Raw genomic sequence first — 18,295 nt, 5'->3', positions numbered from 1 at the left:
TCATGTGTACACATGTCTGTCACACACAACCATCTGTCAATGTGTTATATGTACAAACTGAGCTGCCAACCATCTATCTGTCACTATGCTTAATATACACACAGCAATCTGTCACTTACATTCATCTTCATTTATGTGCATATTCCTTTTTTCAGAAACATTTATCTGTCAGGGACATCCTTTTACCAGCGAATTGATAAAGGCATGCTGCTCTTGGTCAAGGCTAATCTAAAGGCGCACAGTACTGCTGGCCATCAGATGGGACTAGTTGTCATTTTACTCACATTCAATACTGTTTGTATACTTACATGTACCAGGAGTGCTTCTGTATGGTTTCTAACTGCAAGGGAAAAAGAAGAAAAATTAATGCACACTGTTGCAGAGTCTTGTGTTTAGTTATACTGATTACTGATTCAAATAAGAAAAACAGAACTAGTCAAGACTTTTTGGGTTCCTTCACACCACCACTCATGCTATAATGTGAACGTGCTGTTACAGAGAAACTCGAGCACAATTCCATCTCACGTATTCCATGAGGACCGTGTTTGGGGCATGGTAACTCCTTGTAGGTAACTACTCCAGGGCTCCTTACAAGTGGTCACCTGTCACCCCTCTGTGATTTAATCCGTTATTGCTGGAATTTCAGACTGTCCCTGATGTACGGGTGTGGGTACTCGAAGGTATAAAAACACTTAAACATATTTGTGAGGGGCATACTCTAAGGTAATTTAAAACAGCGATATGGTTTACCCGATTTTCACTTTTCTCAGACACCGGCAACTATGCAATTCCTTCTTCTCTCAATTTGGATCTACACCCTTGAACCTGGTTCAGACTTGTTTGGAATCCCTGCTCCGGGAAAATTCATTGGTCAAGCCTCTTTCCAATATTTATGTAGCGCCCTCTACCAATAGGTAGGTGCTAGTAATATTTTTTTTTTACTAGGAACTGTCAGCACAGCCAAATTTAGGCAGGCCTATGCTGCAAGCTGGGCCTGTCTGTTTTGATCTGGTGGCTGGGAGTGGTCAGAGTAGCAGTGGGTGTGACCACATGTGCTCTAGTTCTGAGGCGCCTCCTCTGCTTCCAAGGAGAATGTTCTGGAAGAGGGGCAGGGCCTAGAACTGTAGTGACAGGCAGTTTATGTGGGAGCCCTAACCAATCTCCATCTGGTTTTGGCAGGGGTTGGGCCTCCTATATAAGCTGAGGTAACATGCCACTGGGGAGGAGAAGTCGGCTGAGTGAAGTTAGGAATGAAATACTAGGCAGCAGCAGGAGGGTACCCCCATCTGTGGGGGGGGGGGGCAATCAGAGAAGGAGGCCCAGGGAGAATCTGTGAGTCTGTGAGGGAACTTTGCCTCTACTCGGTCCAGTTCCTCATCAAGGACTCAGGGCAGTAAAGGTCGGTGTGAGTGTTACCACAGTGGACGTCTGTGAGGGAACTTTGCTTCTACACGATCATTAGAAAAGTCTTCATCATTTACACGGTGAATGATGGGGAGTCCTGGATCAGAGGAGAGACTGTGGGGAATTGTGTCAAATCAATGTGGCCCAAGAGAACACGATTTGCAAGTTGGGCTGGCTGGGAATAGTAGTCCACTGTCCATTAGAAAGCCTTTAAACTACTAAGCCTTCAAGGAAAGGTACTACAGGCCTCAGGTCTAGTAGCAACGAGCAACCAGAGCCTGCTAAAGGATTTTTTCAGAGTGGGTCCTTCTTGCCTTAATAGAAGAAGATGTGACATTGCTTCAGTTCAGAATAAGTTTGTGCAGGAGGGGAACTTGAGGAGAAGCTTTGTGCAGGAGGAAAGAAGTTTCTGGGAACATCACTTCTACACGATCAGAAGTGGTGTTCTCATTCTCTACAAGGTATTAATTGAGGAATCCTTGGAAGCAAATAGTCTGCGGGAGTAGAGCAGAGGAGGAGCAACAGTCTGCATGGAGTTGCAGGAGTAGAAACATAACTTTTACAGATGCACATCATACTTTCTGGCTCTAAATATGTGCTAGTGTGTATATTCTCTAAAATATGATGGCAATTAAACTATCCTATGGGCATCCCATATACCCTCTTTGCCCAACTAAGTTTTACCGCCCAATAAAACCAGAACAAAACCAGCAAAAGGCTGTTCATCGTCTCTGCATGTGATGTATGAAGTCTGGCATCAGGGTGAATTGGTGGATTGTCTGTTACTAGTGGCAACTACACCACTACATTTCTAAGGCTTTATGGCCTTCAGTCCATGTAGGTCTGGAAGACCTAAATGCTAAATGGTGGGCGAATGTTCCAGACATTGATGAGGAATCTGGGAATACCCCTTTCTGCAATTGGTAGCCGACACTGTTAAGGATCAGTTAATCCAGTTTAAATTAGTACACTGTGCTTACCTTTCACCCCAACACTTAAATAAAATGTATCCAGGTGCTTATCCCCATTGCTGGAAGTGCACTAGCACAGTTTCTGATTTACCACACATGTTCTGGTCCTGCCCTAACATCCACTGTTTTTAGGACCAGGTCACCCAGTTCATTGCTACCTTTACCACTATACCTATTATACCGCAGTCTATAGATAGCTGCCTGCTTGGCCTGGTGGGGTATTTAGCTTTCCTTCATACAACCAAAACTCTTCTTGGTTTACTCCTATTTTACGCAAGGAAGGCCATACTCTTAAAATGGAAATCCCCTCCTTGGAATTTTAGAAAGCGCTGGTATACTTCTATATCCTTCTTATCTAACTATGCCTCCCGGGGATGTCCAGCTAAATTTACTAAGGTATGGAATATTTGGACGGAATCCTTACATAAGAATGCATCACAATAAGTCTGCTGTACTTTTTGGCCCCTTATATGACTAACCATGTGTTTTGGAGCATGGGCCTGTGGTCTAGACTTTAGTTGTTTTTTTTTCTCTTTTTAACTATCATGTGAGAGCCTGTAAATCCACGTTGTTTAGTCCTTTTCTTTAAGTTAGGGATAGATGGAAGGTTGGAACCAGATACATGCTACTCTGCATTTCTCCTTCATTCTAGGGCACTGAGCAGACAGGTTATTGGTTGGTTTGTTGCTTTGGTAGTTTTATGCAACCTGTGTTTATCTGTATTTCAAGACAGGGAATGCCCAGAGGCTCTGTTTTGTATGCCTTTCTCTTCATAAATCAATAAATAGAATTTATTAAAAAATAAAATAAAAAATGTGTACGTGCTGGGGTGCATTGTGTAAGGGCTGGTGTGCATTACTTGAATTGATGGTCACAAAATGCTACGCACTGTGGTCACACATGGTGCAGTGTGTTGTGTAACAATGCAGACATGCTTCATTTTTATGCAGCACACTGTTACACGCCTCACCACAGCTTTATGGTGTAAACAGAGTACATAGAAAACCATTATTTTGTAAACCTGTGTTGATCAGTGCAGCTCAACAGATAGGTTGTGAATGAGTAGACATAATAGGTTAATACAATAACTTTCCTATTGGATACATATTATTGTTAATCAGATACAAGCGTTTTTTGATTTGTGATACATAAGGGTATCTTGAGAATCTGTGGATTTACTATTTTTGTTAAGGTATATGAAAAATATCCCTTTAAATAAAAAAAAAAACAAGCAAGTATATATATATATATATATATATATATATATATATATATATATATATATAAATAATGTTTGGGGGTTCTAAGAAATTTTCTAGCAAAAAATATTTATTTTAACTAGTAAAGAACAAGTCAAAAATAGGCTTGGTAGAAAAGACTCTGGAGAATAAAATGGCGGTCATTGCAATATTTTATATCACACGGTATTTGTACAGCGGTCTTTAGACGGAATTGTTTTTGAAAAAAATACACTTCACTGAATTAAAAAAAAAACTAAAAATCGTTTTGTATATTGTGAAAGATGATGTTATGCTGAGTAAATAGATGCCTAACATGTTACGGTTTAAAATTGCGCACACTCATGGAATGACAACAAACTATGGTACTTACAAATCTCCATAGACAACGTTTTAAATATTTTTTTAACTGTTACCAGTTTAGAGTTACAGAGGAAGTCTTTTGCTAGAATTATTGCTCTTGCTCTGACAATCACGTTGATACCTCACCTGTGATTTGAACAACGTTTAAATTTGTGGCCACGACTTATGTATGTGTTTTCTTTGGTGTGCGAGTACACGGGGACGGGGGTGCTTTAACATTTTATTTTCTCCTTCTTTATTTTATTTTTATTTTTTTCACATTGTCTTTAAAAAAAAAAAAAAATCTAAAACTTTTATTGCTGTCACAAGGAATATAAACATCCCTTGTGACAGTAATAGGCAGTGACATGTACTCTTTATGGAGGGATCTGGGGTCTAAAAGACCCCAAACCTCTCCTCTGCACTTAAAAGTATTCAAAACACCAAAAATCTGCATTTTGGATTACTAAGGTTTTTTTAAAATCTGCGCCATTGGCAGCCGAGTAAACCGGAAGTGACGTTGTGATGTAGCTTCCGGGTTACTACATCGGAGACCTGATGTTCGGGACTCCGGCTAGCCGGGGGATGTGAGAACTGGTCGCTTGGGTCTCCTGGTGGGACAGGAGACCCGGGCAGAGCAGCGGAAGGCGGCAGGAGGGGTGTCCCCTCTCGCTCCTTGTGATAATGGCTGAGCAGCTGTTGAGCTGCATTGGCTGTTATCAGAAAGCCAATCGCCAGCTCTAAAAAATGGTACAACCACTTCCTCAAAACTACGTACAGGTACGTCGTTTCGCATGAAGTGGTTAAAAAGAGGTATAAAGAAATTATTTTTTCAAGGTATAAGAATTAAGGTGTTTGAGCTTTTATTGTGTGTCTATTGTTTGTTTATTAATATTGTGATTGATATAAAAAAAGTTTTAGTTTTGTTTGGGTGTTTATGTATGTATGTATAATTGTGTAGTTAGAATATTGGTAATTAGTATATTACAGTATATTAATATATTAATTAATAATTATTGTATGACTTTATAGCGATGGGACATTGAATTGTATTATTAATTATGGAGAAGGGGTGAGATTCGATAAATTTGTACTTCCTCCCATTTCTTTTCGGATATGTAAACTAAATTATTTTTCATATTTTTTTTTTTTGTAACTATTTTTTTATTTCGTATGTTTTTGTTTTACATGTTTGAAATAAAGTAAAACTAACTAACTAATGTGCAATCACTGTGCAGAATTTCTTTAGCGACACATGCCCCCCCAAGCCCCCCTACAGTCTGTGGGCATAGGCAGCTGCTCTCATTTGGTTGTTCTTACAGTCCTCCATTTTAGAGGTTTAAAAGGTTCTAACATCTGTGTTGGGAAATTCATTTCAGGAATAGGTACATTGCTATGCACATATTCTTTATTTCTCACCGTCAATCTCTTCAAGGGATCCACCTCAATCATCCCGCAGAGGAGATTCTGACAATCTGGGGGAATAAAATGTGGCATATGGAAGACCCCTCGCTTGACCTTCTCCAGTAGCTGCCTCAGGTTGTCATCATCAAATGGCAAAGCACCCTGCAGCAAGATATCAGTTAGTTTTCTATCATATTAAATCAGAGATATTGGCCTAGAGGAAGTATCAGTCTCACCACAAGCAAAGCGAATAAGATGACGCCACAACTCCAGATGTCAGCCTTCCTGCCATCATATTTCTCCCCCTGTGCAGGATTTAGAGGGTTAAAAAATGTTCCTACAATCCTCTATTATAGAGAAAGTCAGCATGTAGTACTTACCCTGATAACCTCCGGACAGGCATAGTGTGGAGACCTACAGAGTGCAAAAAGAGAAAAATAAAGACCATAGAAGAGGTTGTACAGGTCATTTATGAAAACACTCAATGAGCATTGCCAAGAGCTAACATGGATGCGAATGCACAATATATGTAAAGTATATAAGAGAGAAGAGCTGGCAACTGCAAAGTCCTTCTTACAAAAATGTATTGTCTACATATCAGCATTAAAAAGCAAAAATCTGATGCGTTTCGGCGTGAGCCTTAGTCATAGCAAGTTTATAATTAAATAATTTAAGAAAATGTATAGATAAACAGACACAAAACTGAAGATCTGAACTGAACTGAAGATCTGAACAAATTATTGGGGTGGGCAACTACACAGCAAATGAAGTTTAATGTAGAAAAATTTTAAATAATGCATTATACACTAAGGGGAGAACCTCTGGGGGAGTCTAGGATGGAAAAGGACCTGGGGGTCCTAGTAGATGATAGGCTCAGCAATGGCACAGAGAGGGCTAATTACCTCATTATCTTTCAGGAGTATAGCCTATGTATCAATGTGATCTCAGGAGGGAGGGGAGATATATATGTAAAGAGATTGTGCATTAAAGAACTAAAGTTAAAATGTTATTTTTTTTTATTTGGATAGCGTAAGGGAAGGTTAAAACCTCCATGAGGTTATTATTATTTTTTTTGCCATATATGCCATGTTGAGTAGATTTCCCTTCACTTCCTGTCCTATAGCCAAAACAGGACGTAAGAGGAAATGCCTCCAAAGCAAAGGAATTCCTGGTTGTCAACAGGGTCAAAAGAACTAGTGTTCCCATTGGAAAATACCCCCCTCTGTTCGTGTTTCATTGACAAGCCAAAATATGGGATTTTTCTTCACTTTCACTCTTGGTGATAATGGTCACTAGGACACATATAGAGGATGAACTCCCCTAACTGGTGCAAAAACAGGGAAACAAAAAAAAAAACAAGTGCTCAAAATTTTACATTTTAAGAACTTTAATTAAACTTTCTATTTTTTGACTGCATTGATGAGAGATGTTGAAGGAGCAGGATGGATTTTGAATAGGTACTGTTATAATTAAGCTAAATCATATATTATTATGCTACATGTTATAAGATAATCATTTATTACTTATCTATTTACTGTGAAATTGCTGGTTTGAAGTTATAACTTCAAACTTCAGTAATCTGTCTGGTAAACCACCTGCTTGAGTACAGTTTTTGAAAATATAGAAAATTACCTTAAAAACAATATATAATAATTATTTGTATATTACTTGTGATAATTAACTCCTTGCCACCATGACCAATTCTGACACGTCTCTTCTACATGTAATAATTATCATTGTTTTGCTCGAAAATTACTCAGAACCCCCAAACATTATATATATTGTTTTAACAGACACCCTAGGGAATAAAATGGTGGCCGTTGCAACTTTTTATGTTACAGGGTATTTGCGCAGCAATTTTTTCAAGAAAAAAAACAGTTTCACGAATAGAAGAAAAAAAAAAGCACTAAAGATAACCTAATTTTTTTGTATAATGTGAAAGATGATGTAATGCCAAGTAAACAGATACCGAACATGTCACACTTTAAAATTGAGCACACTCGTGGAATGGAGCCAAACTTCAGTACTTAAAAATCTCCATAGGCGATGCCTTTACATTTTTTACAGGTTACATGTTTAGAGTTACAGAGGAGGTCTAGTGCTAGAGTTATTGCTCTCACTCTAATGTTTGCAGCGTATGTAACCTGAGTGTATCTGGCTCTGATACTAGCCAGTGCCTCACCAGCCATTGACCTCACTGCACATCCCTGGTAAATCCACATCTTGTCTTCAAATGTTCTAGACATTCAATCTCATGTAGGAAAGTAAAGTGCCCTAAGGAAACCTCTGCTGCCCATAACAAAGAATCAGTCTGCCTCATTCATACTCCTAAAGCATCAGATAACAATATGACTGAGTGAGATTGGTAACACAAACATATCAGTTTCAGATACTTTTATTCATGTTCATGAGACTGACCACCCAATAACCCAATCTATACAACTGTTCTCCGTGAGCTAACTACACCAGGCATAATAGGCATATTTGGCAAAAGAATTGTCTGTGTTGTCCACATCATTAAGCCAACCCTTCTTTATTTCCATGTCTAGCCTAGGGGTTATAGTTATTTCCTGCACACCTCCATTGCCCCAAATATCGATGAACTCATTTTCTGAAAAATGATTTATTTAGCACATATCGTGCAAATTTTGTGTGATATCTCACACTTTTGGAATGTTTGAATATTTGGTGCACTAGCATCTTTCCATTCCACCTTTCAACTTGAAGAATCATTTTGATAATTCCATAAAACAGTGTTCAGTAAGCCAAATAGGCCAAAAGAGGGTTTACCCTCAATAGTTTATTAGGCCCACAGTCTTCATTAGCGATGTTTAATCTATGCATGGTTTACATACCCACAGCTGGTCTCCAGCAGGCTGTCTCCGACCTGCAGAGAGGCCATCCCAAAATCTGCTATTCGGATGTTATTCTTTTCATCTAGAAGTAGGTTCTCAGGTTTTAGATCTCTGTGACTGGTGAGCAAGGAAACATGTACAGAAAGTGTATGAGTAACCAAAAACAAATAAAGGCAGTAGGAAACAATACAGATTAATAGAAGTAAGACATTATATACACTACAAATTAAGGGCCTGTGTAGATGGGCTTAAAATGCATAGATGCCAGCTGTCCCAGATTTCCCAGGACAGTTCCACATCTATATGCTTCGTCCCCATGATGCTGTGTCTGGGACTATGATCTTAAATGTGTCTCAGGCTAATGTTAAACTTTTGCCATTGACGCAAGTCCAAAGTCTGTCAACACATGCCCTTTTTACCATATAGAAAGGTAATCTTCAGGCCTTTGCACCACAAGTTGATGCACCATGCATTAAGGTACAGCATCCCAATGCACAAATTTAGTGGCAGACAATGCACCCATGCTGTAGTGAACAAAAATACATGTTATGTGTGTAAGCCCTTGTACACACGGTACAATCCGACGGAAAATGTCCGATCAGAGCGCGTTGTCGGATAATCCGACCATGTGTGGGCTTCATCTGACTTTTTCCGTCGGAATGTCCGACCAACAAAGTTTGAGAGCTGGATATAAAAATTTTCCGACAACATGATCCGATCGGACTTTGTCCGATCGTTTGTAGAGTATTCCGATCGGACAAAGTGCCGCGCATGCTCAGATCAAATTCCTAGACCAAAGCTATTGGCTACTAGTCTGAACATAGTCTCGTCATAACTAAATAACGTCATCACGTTATGAACGATCGGATTTTCTGACAACTTTGTCCAACCATGTGTATGCAACACCAGTTTCAGACAAAATCCGTCGGACAAAATCCAACGGATTTTGTTGTCGGAATGTCTGACCGTGTGTACAAGGGCTAAGGCTACAATACAAAAAGGGGTCATTTCAGTTTTTTTGGCAGTTGAGGTTCAGTGACAGCCCATGTGAATTTCACTCCAGTTTAAACATCTGGAAATTTTGAAATGAGAGTAAGAACCGGCAGATCTCTTGCTATATACTCAGTAAGGTCACTTTTACAAAGGTGACAAAGGATTGGTAAAAAAAACAAGTAGTTGTTTATCTCACCTTAAAGTGGTACTAAAGCCTCACATATACCCAGTGAAATGTCTGTCCTCAAATGATACACAGAGATAAAACAAATCATCATACATACATTGTACCTGTATATCTACAGCTATCTTTCCAATACATTCATTCAAAGTGCAGAATTTAAATAGGATCTCTCAGCTCTGAAAAACTGGGGGTGGAGAGCTGAAGGTACATCAGTGAGGGGAGCTCTTACAGCTGATTGGAGGGAAGGGACACACCCCCTTCACACAGAGCTGAGGCTGTCAATCAGCTGGAGATCTCTCCCCTGTCACCATTTTTCTCTTGGTGTCAGGAAAACTTGTAAGAAATGACTCATGCTTATAGCAGAGGAACAAGGCAGCTGATAGAAACACTCAGTGCTCCGAATTAAAACAAGTACACACTATAAAGGGATATACTTTGTTCATATTGCATGTCTGAGGTTTAAAACCCATGGCAGTCAGAGGTGATGGTACACATGCTACAGCACTTTTCTTTGCAGCCACAGCAAGTTTAATTCGGCTTGTCGAGTTTGACAGGTGGCACTGCCTGTCAAACTTGCCCATTGAGGTCAATGAGACAAGGCTGTAACCATTTTGCAGTAAAGTATTTCAATACAAAATCTCCCTTGGTTAGGAAAAAATAAACGGGATCACTTTTTTAGTGGGTGGTAGAGACTGCTCATGTGAAAGGGACCTTATGCTGCGTATACACGACCGGACTTTTCAACGGGCAAGGTCTGGCGGACAATCCGACGGACTTTGCAGCTGAGGTCCACCGGACTTTCAAACGAACGGACTTGGCCACACACGATCACTCCAAGCCCTTGTACACACGATCGAAGATTCCGACGGAATGTGTCCGATCGGAGCGTTTTGTCGGATATTCCGACTGTGTGTGGTATGCATCGGACTGTTTCCATCGGAATATCCGTCGGACCAAATTTTCCAACTTGCCGGAAATATTTTCCGACAAAATGCTCCGATCGGACATACTCCAATCATGTGTAGAGTATTCCGATCGGACAAAGTGCCACGCATGCTCAGATCAAATTCCTACATCAAAGCTATTGGCTACTAGCCTGAACATAGTCCCATCATAACGAAATAACGTCATCACGTCGGATTTTCAGACAACTTCGTCCGACCGTGTGTATACAACAGTTTCGGACAAAATCCGTCGCACAAAATCCGACAGACAAAATCCGACGGATTTGGTTGTCGGAATCTCCGACCGTGTGTACAAGGGCCAAAAGTCAGACAGATTGGAACGTGATGACGTAGAATAAGGAAGTTCATAGCCAGTAGCCAATATCTGCCCTAGCATCGGTTTTAGTCCGTCGGACTAGCACACAGACGACCGGATTTTTCGACCGGACTCGAGTCTGTCAGAAAGATTTGAAGCAAGTTTTATTTCTAGGTCCGCCGGACTTTTGGGAAGAAAAAGTCTGCTGGAACCCACACACGATCGAATTGTCTGACGGATTCCAGTTCGCCGGACCAAGTCCGTCAAAAAGTCCGGTCGTGTGTACATTAGATATCTGCTTCAATATCACTAGCAAAGAGACATAACTCACCAGATAGAATGACTATGGCAAAAATCAAGTGCTGATATGATCTGCCGGAAGAATTTTCGTGCTTCCTTTGGGGTAAGACGCCCTTTCTTTACCAGGTAGTCAAACAGTTCTCCTCCAGAAACATGCTCCAAGACCAAGTACCTATGTAAAAGAAGAGAAGACTCTAAAGCTCACCACATACTTCACAATGTGACCGTACAATTGCTTTCAGATTGACCATCAACTATGCCATACTAGGGTCTACCTAATTAAGTGCAAATTGATTGGATTGGTTAAGTAGACCCTCATGTAATGTCGTTTCGGTAGGAGGTTGTACAAAGGCTCTAAAATATTTAAAACTATTAGAGCAGAGCTAGATTAGAAAATTATACAATAGCGTATTCCTTATAATAGAATAAAACTAGAGTATATTTGCACTGTCACTCAGCATTATCTTCAAGAAATTAGGAATTGAGCTTTAAGGTGGATAAGCGGGATAAAACTGTCATACAACATGAATGTGTTTAGCCCATCTGTGTTATAATCTCTCCTCATTTGAGGTGTGAATATTTTTCTGGCAAACTTAAAGGAGAGGTGTTGGCATCATATTGTATCAGACAGGCTAGTAAGCACTGATCTTATGGATGAATGCATAGATTGTATTAATATGTGGTCAGCTAACGTGTTGAAAACGGTATACTCTACATGGATTACAGCAAGGAAATAATGTAGAAATTTGTGTATACTGAACTCCAGGCAAACAGCTAAAAACGCTGTTTACATTTACATATGTAATGTGTTTTATCTACCAGAGTATTTGTAATTCTGCCAAGCTACTTTTGTGAATTATACACCCCTGCCAGACAGCACAGCCAGGAGAGTGACACTGTGTTCTCTGCTTACAGTTTGCAGTGGTCTCTCCTCCCCACTTGCAGTCTGCTGAATGGATAATGAAGGAGTAGCGGAACACTAAGGCCGCGTACACACGGGCGGACTGTTCGCCCAACTTTGTCCGCTGAACAGTGTTTGGGCGGACAGTCCGCTCGTGTGTGGGCTTTCAGCGGACAGTTTCAGCGGACAGTTTGACGAACAAGGTTTTTCGGAAATTCCGTAAAACTGTCCGCTGAAACCTTGTTTCAGCGAACAGTCCGCTCGTGTGTAGGCTTGTTCGTCAAACAAAGTTGCGCGCATGCTCAGAAAGGATTTTCACGCCGAAAGTTATAATGCAGTGTATAGGACGTTGTATTTTTCGTCCCGTCGTACGTGCCGTTCACGTCATCGCGCACGGTTTCAGCAAACTGTTCGTTCGTCGTGTGTGGCCATGTCCGTCCATGCTAATTTTGAGCGGACTGTTTGCCGAAACTGTTTGACGAACAAGGTTGGGCGAACAGTCCGCGCGTGTGTACGCGGCCTAATAAGTTATCAGTGGTATATTCTCTGTTCTCTACCCTGTTAGCATAGACCCTGATTGGCAACTAGTGCTAATTCACCCTCTCCCAGCCTGAGGGTGTGCTTTTTGAGGCATAGAAATGGCTGATATAAAAAAAATGTAGGTACTTATCAGGGGCGTAGCTATAGGGGTTGCAGGGGTCACAATTGCAACCCAGCCTCATGCTACCAGGGGCCTTCCTGTACACCTGGACAGGAGGGGTGGCGGGAGTGGCATATAGAGTAATCAAACCCCTCCATTTTCTCTATGCAGACACTGTAGTAAACTGTGTTTACTATGCTTCAGTTTGTGAATGAATGGGAAGCTCTGTACAGAGCTATTCCTGTCCATTCATTCTGTGCAGCTTATGCTTCAGAGATGGAGATTAAGGGTTGTGTCCTCAATCTCCTTTCTCTGTCTAAAAAGGAGAATATCAGAGGTTTGTTTTGACCCCTGATATCTCACCAAAGCCCCCTAATGGCGCTCCTAACATTTTTTTTCTAAAAATACAATTGTTAACAAAACGGTAAAAAATAACAAAAATAAAAAACTGACACGGAACTATCAGGGTTGCAAAGGTTGCACTTGGGACTGTGGCCTGGTGTTTCGCCTGGTGTTTCACCACCGGGCCTCAGAGGGAAGGACCCCAGCCAGAAGTTAGGGGGGCCCTTCATCCTTTCTTGCACTGGGGCCCTAAAGGTTCTGTACTTAAAGGAAATACAGCTGCCTATGGCACCTGTTTATGTTTAACAAACAAAGTCTAAAGGTGACCATATATGATTTTAGATAGGATTGTATTGTCGATCAATTTACTGTCCGGGAGAAAAGTATTTTCCGAACATCGAAAATTTTAATCAATACGCCATACCCCTAATGATCATATCAATCTACCAACTTTCCTAATTCCTATGATAGCATTTTCCATCCAGACCAATCAGAATCATTTTAATAAAATTGGTTGGTTCTTCTCAAAATATATTAATGATACAGTATCTTTTCGATAATTTTGTGAAGAATCATTTGATCAGATCATCATGTGTATGGACACCATTAAGCAGCAAGTCATTACATAATATAATACAATATAATATTTTATTGACTTACAGGTACTTCTTGTTCTCGTAAACATCGTGCAACTTTAGTACATGCGGATGTTCAATAAGTTTAAGAATTGCGATCTCGCGCTCTACCTGCAATAAAGAAAAAAAACTGTTAGAATAATAATGTGATTGGTTTTATATATATAAATATATATATATATATATATATATATATATATATATATATATATATATATATATATAGTGTCACATAGTAGGTGAGGTTTTAAAAAGAGTCCAACCTATGTGCGTGATTATTTGTCAGTATTTCATTGTATATCCCTGTATGTTGTGGTCGTTCAGGTGCTTATCTAATAGTTTTTTGAAACTATCCATGCTCCCCACTGAGACCACCGCCTGTGGAAGGGAATTCCACATCCTTGCCACTCTTACAGTAAAGAACCCTCTACGTAGTTTTACGGTTAAAGCTCTTTTCTTCTAATTTTAATGAGTGGCCACGTGTCTTGTGAAACTTCCTTCTGCAAAATAGTTTTATCCCTATTGTGGGGTCACCAATACGGTATTTATAAACTGAAATCATATCCCCTCTCAATCGTCTCTTCTCCAGAGAGATTAAGTTCAGTGCTCACAACCTTTCCTCATAACTAATGTCATCCAGACCCTTTATTAGCTTAGATTCCCTTCTTTGTACTCACTCCATTTTCAGTACATCCTTCCTGAGGACTGGTGCCCAGAACTGGACAGCATACTCTAGGCCGGACCAGAGTCTTGTAGAGCGGGAGAATTATTGTTTTATCTCTGGAGTTGATCCCCTTTTTAATGCATGCCAATATTCTGTTTGCTTTGTTAGCAGCAGCTTGGCATAGCATACACACACTATATTACAAAAAGTATTGGGACAACCGCCTTTACATGCACATGAACTTTAATTTTAGCCTGTAGGGTTCAATACTGAGTTGGCCCACCCTTTGCGGCTATAACAGCTTCAACTCTTCTGGGAAGGCTGTCCACAAAGTTTGGGAGTGTGTCCAGTGGCGGCTGATGACGTTTTAGGATGGGGGGTGTCAGACCCTGCCCTTCCTTTTTGACCCCTCCCGCTTCTCATAAGCCTCACCCCTTATAGAATCCACCCACTCCGTCCCCCTGTATTCCCCTTGCTTCCACCCATAGTGTCAGTAGAATACAGCTCAGAATCACAGGACAGAGTATACAGCTCAGCATCACAAGACAGAGTATACAGCTCAGCATCACAGGACAGAGTATATAGCTCAGCCTCACAGATCAGGGTATGTAGCTCAGCCTCACAGATCAGGGTAAATAGCCCTACATTACAGATAGGGTACACAGCTCAGCAAGGGCTCACAGCATTGACAGCACCCCCCATTCCCCCGCGCAGGGATTTGTGGCACTCTGAAGTCACCCCCCCCCCCCGCGCGGGAGGTCCGGCACTTACCGGGCTGTGGTGTCCTCTCCTGTCACTATCTCCTCCACAATTTAGTGTATCATGTGTGTGTAATATATATATATATATATATATATATATATATATATATATATATATACACACACGTATATGCCATGTTTGTTTAGACTCCTCCTCAGGTCAGTTGTAAACGGCAAGGCTTTTAGCAGATCTCGTATCACTTTCTTACCTGCTTCTGCTCTGCAAAAAACTGTAGGCCATTCTAGTAAATTCCTCAAACTCAAGAGCAGTCATGTGAGAATCTGCCTAGTTTACAATGGCGGTGCGTCCATAAGGGCGCACAGGCGCCACCCCCACTCTCCTGCCCCCCCTTCTAGCACCAATGGATAGATTAATGCATTGCATGAATCTATCTATGGCTGCCGCTGTTCAGGCGCCCGGCCTCTTTTCGGGAGCAGGGGACCTGAATTACTATTATTGTTTTTAAAGCACCTGATTAGAGCCATAGGCTCTAATAGGCATCAAAAAAAGGTGACCTGCGAGCACCATACTGGGCGCTTGCAGGTAACTCAACTGTGTGTTAGAAAAGCGAATGAATATTCGCTTTCCTAACAATAAACCCCATCTCCACCAATCAGGTGCTCGGATCTGTTACCCATCACCCGATTGGCTGAAACAACAGGCGCTGTGATTGGACTCCAGGCGTCCAATCATAGCAGGGGACGGGAAGAGAATACGGGAGAAGACATCGAGGAACTATCCCACCGAGACAGGTAAGTGCAGACAGCAGGCCAGCAGGGGGCACACTGGCAGCATTTGATATGGCACAGTGGCTGATTTTGATCTGGCACAGTGGTGGCAAATGATGGGCACAGTGGCTGCGTTTGATGTGCACAGTGGTGGCAATTGATGGGGCACAGTGGCTGCATTATATGGGGCACAGTGGCTACATTTGATGGCACAGTGGCTGCGTTTGATGGCACAGTTGTGGTAATTGATGGGCACTATTGCTGCGATTGATGGCACAGTGGCTGTGATTGATGGTACAGTGAGGCTGCAATTGATGCTTTTTTCAGAATTTTTCAGTTTGTTTGCGCCCCCCCCCCCCAGAAATTTTGAGTACCAGCCACCACTGGCCTATTATAAGTTAAATGATCTAGCTCAGTGTGGTAATACGATAAAACTGCTTTGAAAGCAGTGAGCTGATCACATATACAGGACATTCCATTTTTTTGGGGATGTTTGGGACATTGTTTGTGCGATGATTTTCTATCAAAAAAAAAATAAATCCATTCCAAGAATACATTGTATAGGATACAATGAGTAAATTGTAAATGGTAGTAGAGACCTTATGTTTTGTAAAATGCATTGCAGCCAGATTCAGCAATACTTTTACAGTGTTATTAGGCACGACTGCAGCCTTTTTTTCAGAAGACTGTGCTGTATAACCTCCTTGCTGTGCTGGAACCATGGAATACACATTGCTCAGGCATGATCCTCTGTTGTCACTATTAGGAAGCTACTCCAGAGCAATCATGTGCATCTGATGCTGGAGAGAGTGCATATAGACAGGAAGCTCCTGAAAGAGGTTGCAGGAGATCAGCAGCACCGATGCCAAAAAGAGGTGAAAAAAGGATTTTATGAAAAATATGGAAATTGATTCCGAGTCATAGGGCTTTAGCAAAATAAATGTGATGAGCTAATGGTATAGATGGTTTATGGGCGCATTCGTTTAATTAAGGGTCAGAGTTGGACCCCCATGTGGGGCCATAGGTCTGGTAATGGCTTCAATCTCTGCAGTCTCTACACCATGGCCTATGTAACAGCACACACCCAGAGCGCCTTGTTTATAGCACAGTTACTGCCTTTTGTCAGATTCTAGAACATTACAAGTCCACATACCAGGGTCACATTGGCTCATCATTGCTTTAATAATCTCATGTAACATTCCTTTGCAATGCATTGTAAGAACACAAGCCCCAGAAACCCCAACCTGATTAGCATCATTATCAGGCTGGCCTCGGGAGGGGACTGCGCCAAGGAGGCAATGATTACTTCCTAATCTTTAATTATCCACTTTCTAATGTACAGACACATCAAAGGGAAGGAGGTGGGAGGTGGGAGAGGGAGTAGCTGAAGCAAAAAGAGCTGAAAAGAATGAAACTCAAAGCAATGGGGCCAATATGCCAAACAGTGAAGAGAGATAAACGAAGTATAAATATATATGAATATATATATATATATATATATATATATATATATATATATATATATATATATATATATATATATATAGGTGGAAACATGCTGGCTAAAGCAAACTACTGACATTTATGATCTGGGAGCCAAGTAATGCATGATTTAAATGTCAAACCATCCTTCTTTTGAACAATCATGCCCATTCACATTGCTTGTGTCTATGAAAACTGTTAATCTGGCCATACATGGAGCGAATTTCACCCGGGCCTGATGACCCAGTTGAAATACGCTCAGTAGGTGGCCCTGTTGGCTGCCTCCTGTCCAACATTCCTCAACTGAAAAATCAATAGAGGTGAGGGGAAAATTGTCAGCTGAACAGCAGCTGCATCTAATCAGATGCAACCCCGGTTAGGGTATATTGACAGCTGGCAGGGCCAGTTGACAAAATACAATAGCCACAATGGAAGATTCGTTCATCTGCACTAAGTAGCATGAATGAAGGAATCTGTTTAGATTCTATACGTGTATACCCATAAAAGCTTTAGACATCCCTAGCACTTGCCTCCCCTTGGCGAAAACAAAAGCGATCAGCCAATTGAATCTCCACCAAAAAAACTCAACAGGGGATGTCTGTTGTGATACGATAGGTCCAACGGACCTACAAACATTCCCTTATCAGATTGGTAACAACCTTTTTTGATCTCTGTAAGACCCTTAAGCCCCATACACACTATCAGATTGTCTGCTGAGTTTTTTCTTCAGATTTACCAAAACCATATAATATGAGGTCCAACCTTAGGAGTTTCAATGTGTCTGCAATCAGGCAGGCCCTTCCACTACATGGATTTGGTAAATCTGAAGGAAAAACTCAGCAGACAATCTGATAGTGTGTACGGGGCTTCAAGGTGGATTTCCGGGCTTAACCTTAACTTCTCTTAAAACCATTAAGAGGTAAGTATACAGATCTTTCTTACACAGGTTAGTGAGCATAGAAGCTAGGAGGGGGTAGGGGACGGTTTTAAGAGTAGTTAGGTTTGATCCCAGAATTCCATATAAGGGGTTATGCCATGACCAGACTTTCCGACAGACTAGGTCCATCGATCTTCCCGACGGACTTGGTCACACATGAACAGACTAAGTCCGTTCGTAATTCTGTTCGTTTTGAATGTGATGACTTAAATATGACTAAAGAAGGAAGTTCAATAGCCAGTAGCCAATAGCT

General features: G+C 41.1%; 1 protein-coding gene across 5 annotated transcripts in view; it reads right to left on the bottom strand.

Annotated features, from left to right (window-relative positions):
* BRSK2 (BR serine/threonine kinase 2) overlaps positions 1–18,295 on the bottom strand; it is a 263,246-nt gene that overhangs the window by 59,554 nt on the left and 185,397 nt on the right. For all 5 annotated transcript variants that reach the window (XM_077460493.1, XM_077460501.1, XM_077460510.1 and 2 more), the window contains exons 3-9: positions 13,495–13,580; positions 10,983–11,123; positions 8,215–8,331; positions 5,740–5,773; positions 5,596–5,664; positions 5,375–5,521; positions 309–340 (exon numbers count right to left, since the gene is read on the bottom strand). In XM_077460493.1, the coding sequence (XP_077316619.1) occupies positions 309–340; positions 5,375–5,521; positions 5,596–5,664; positions 5,740–5,773; positions 8,215–8,331; positions 10,983–11,123; positions 13,495–13,580 (626 nt within the window). The remainder of the gene's footprint in view (positions 1–308; positions 341–5,374; positions 5,522–5,595; positions 5,665–5,739; positions 5,774–8,214; positions 8,332–10,982; positions 11,124–13,494; positions 13,581–18,295) is intronic.

The sequence above is a fragment of the Lithobates pipiens genome, unplaced genomic scaffold (assembly GCF_037356315.1).
Source record: "Lithobates pipiens isolate NorthernLeopardFrog02 unplaced genomic scaffold, aLitPip1_a1.2 Scaffold_10, whole genome shotgun sequence".
Classification (NCBI taxonomy): domain Eukaryota; kingdom Metazoa; phylum Chordata; class Amphibia; order Anura; family Ranidae; genus Lithobates; species Lithobates pipiens.
The sequence above is the reverse complement of the archived record's forward strand: the minus strand, read 5'-3'. Positions and strand labels throughout refer to the sequence as shown.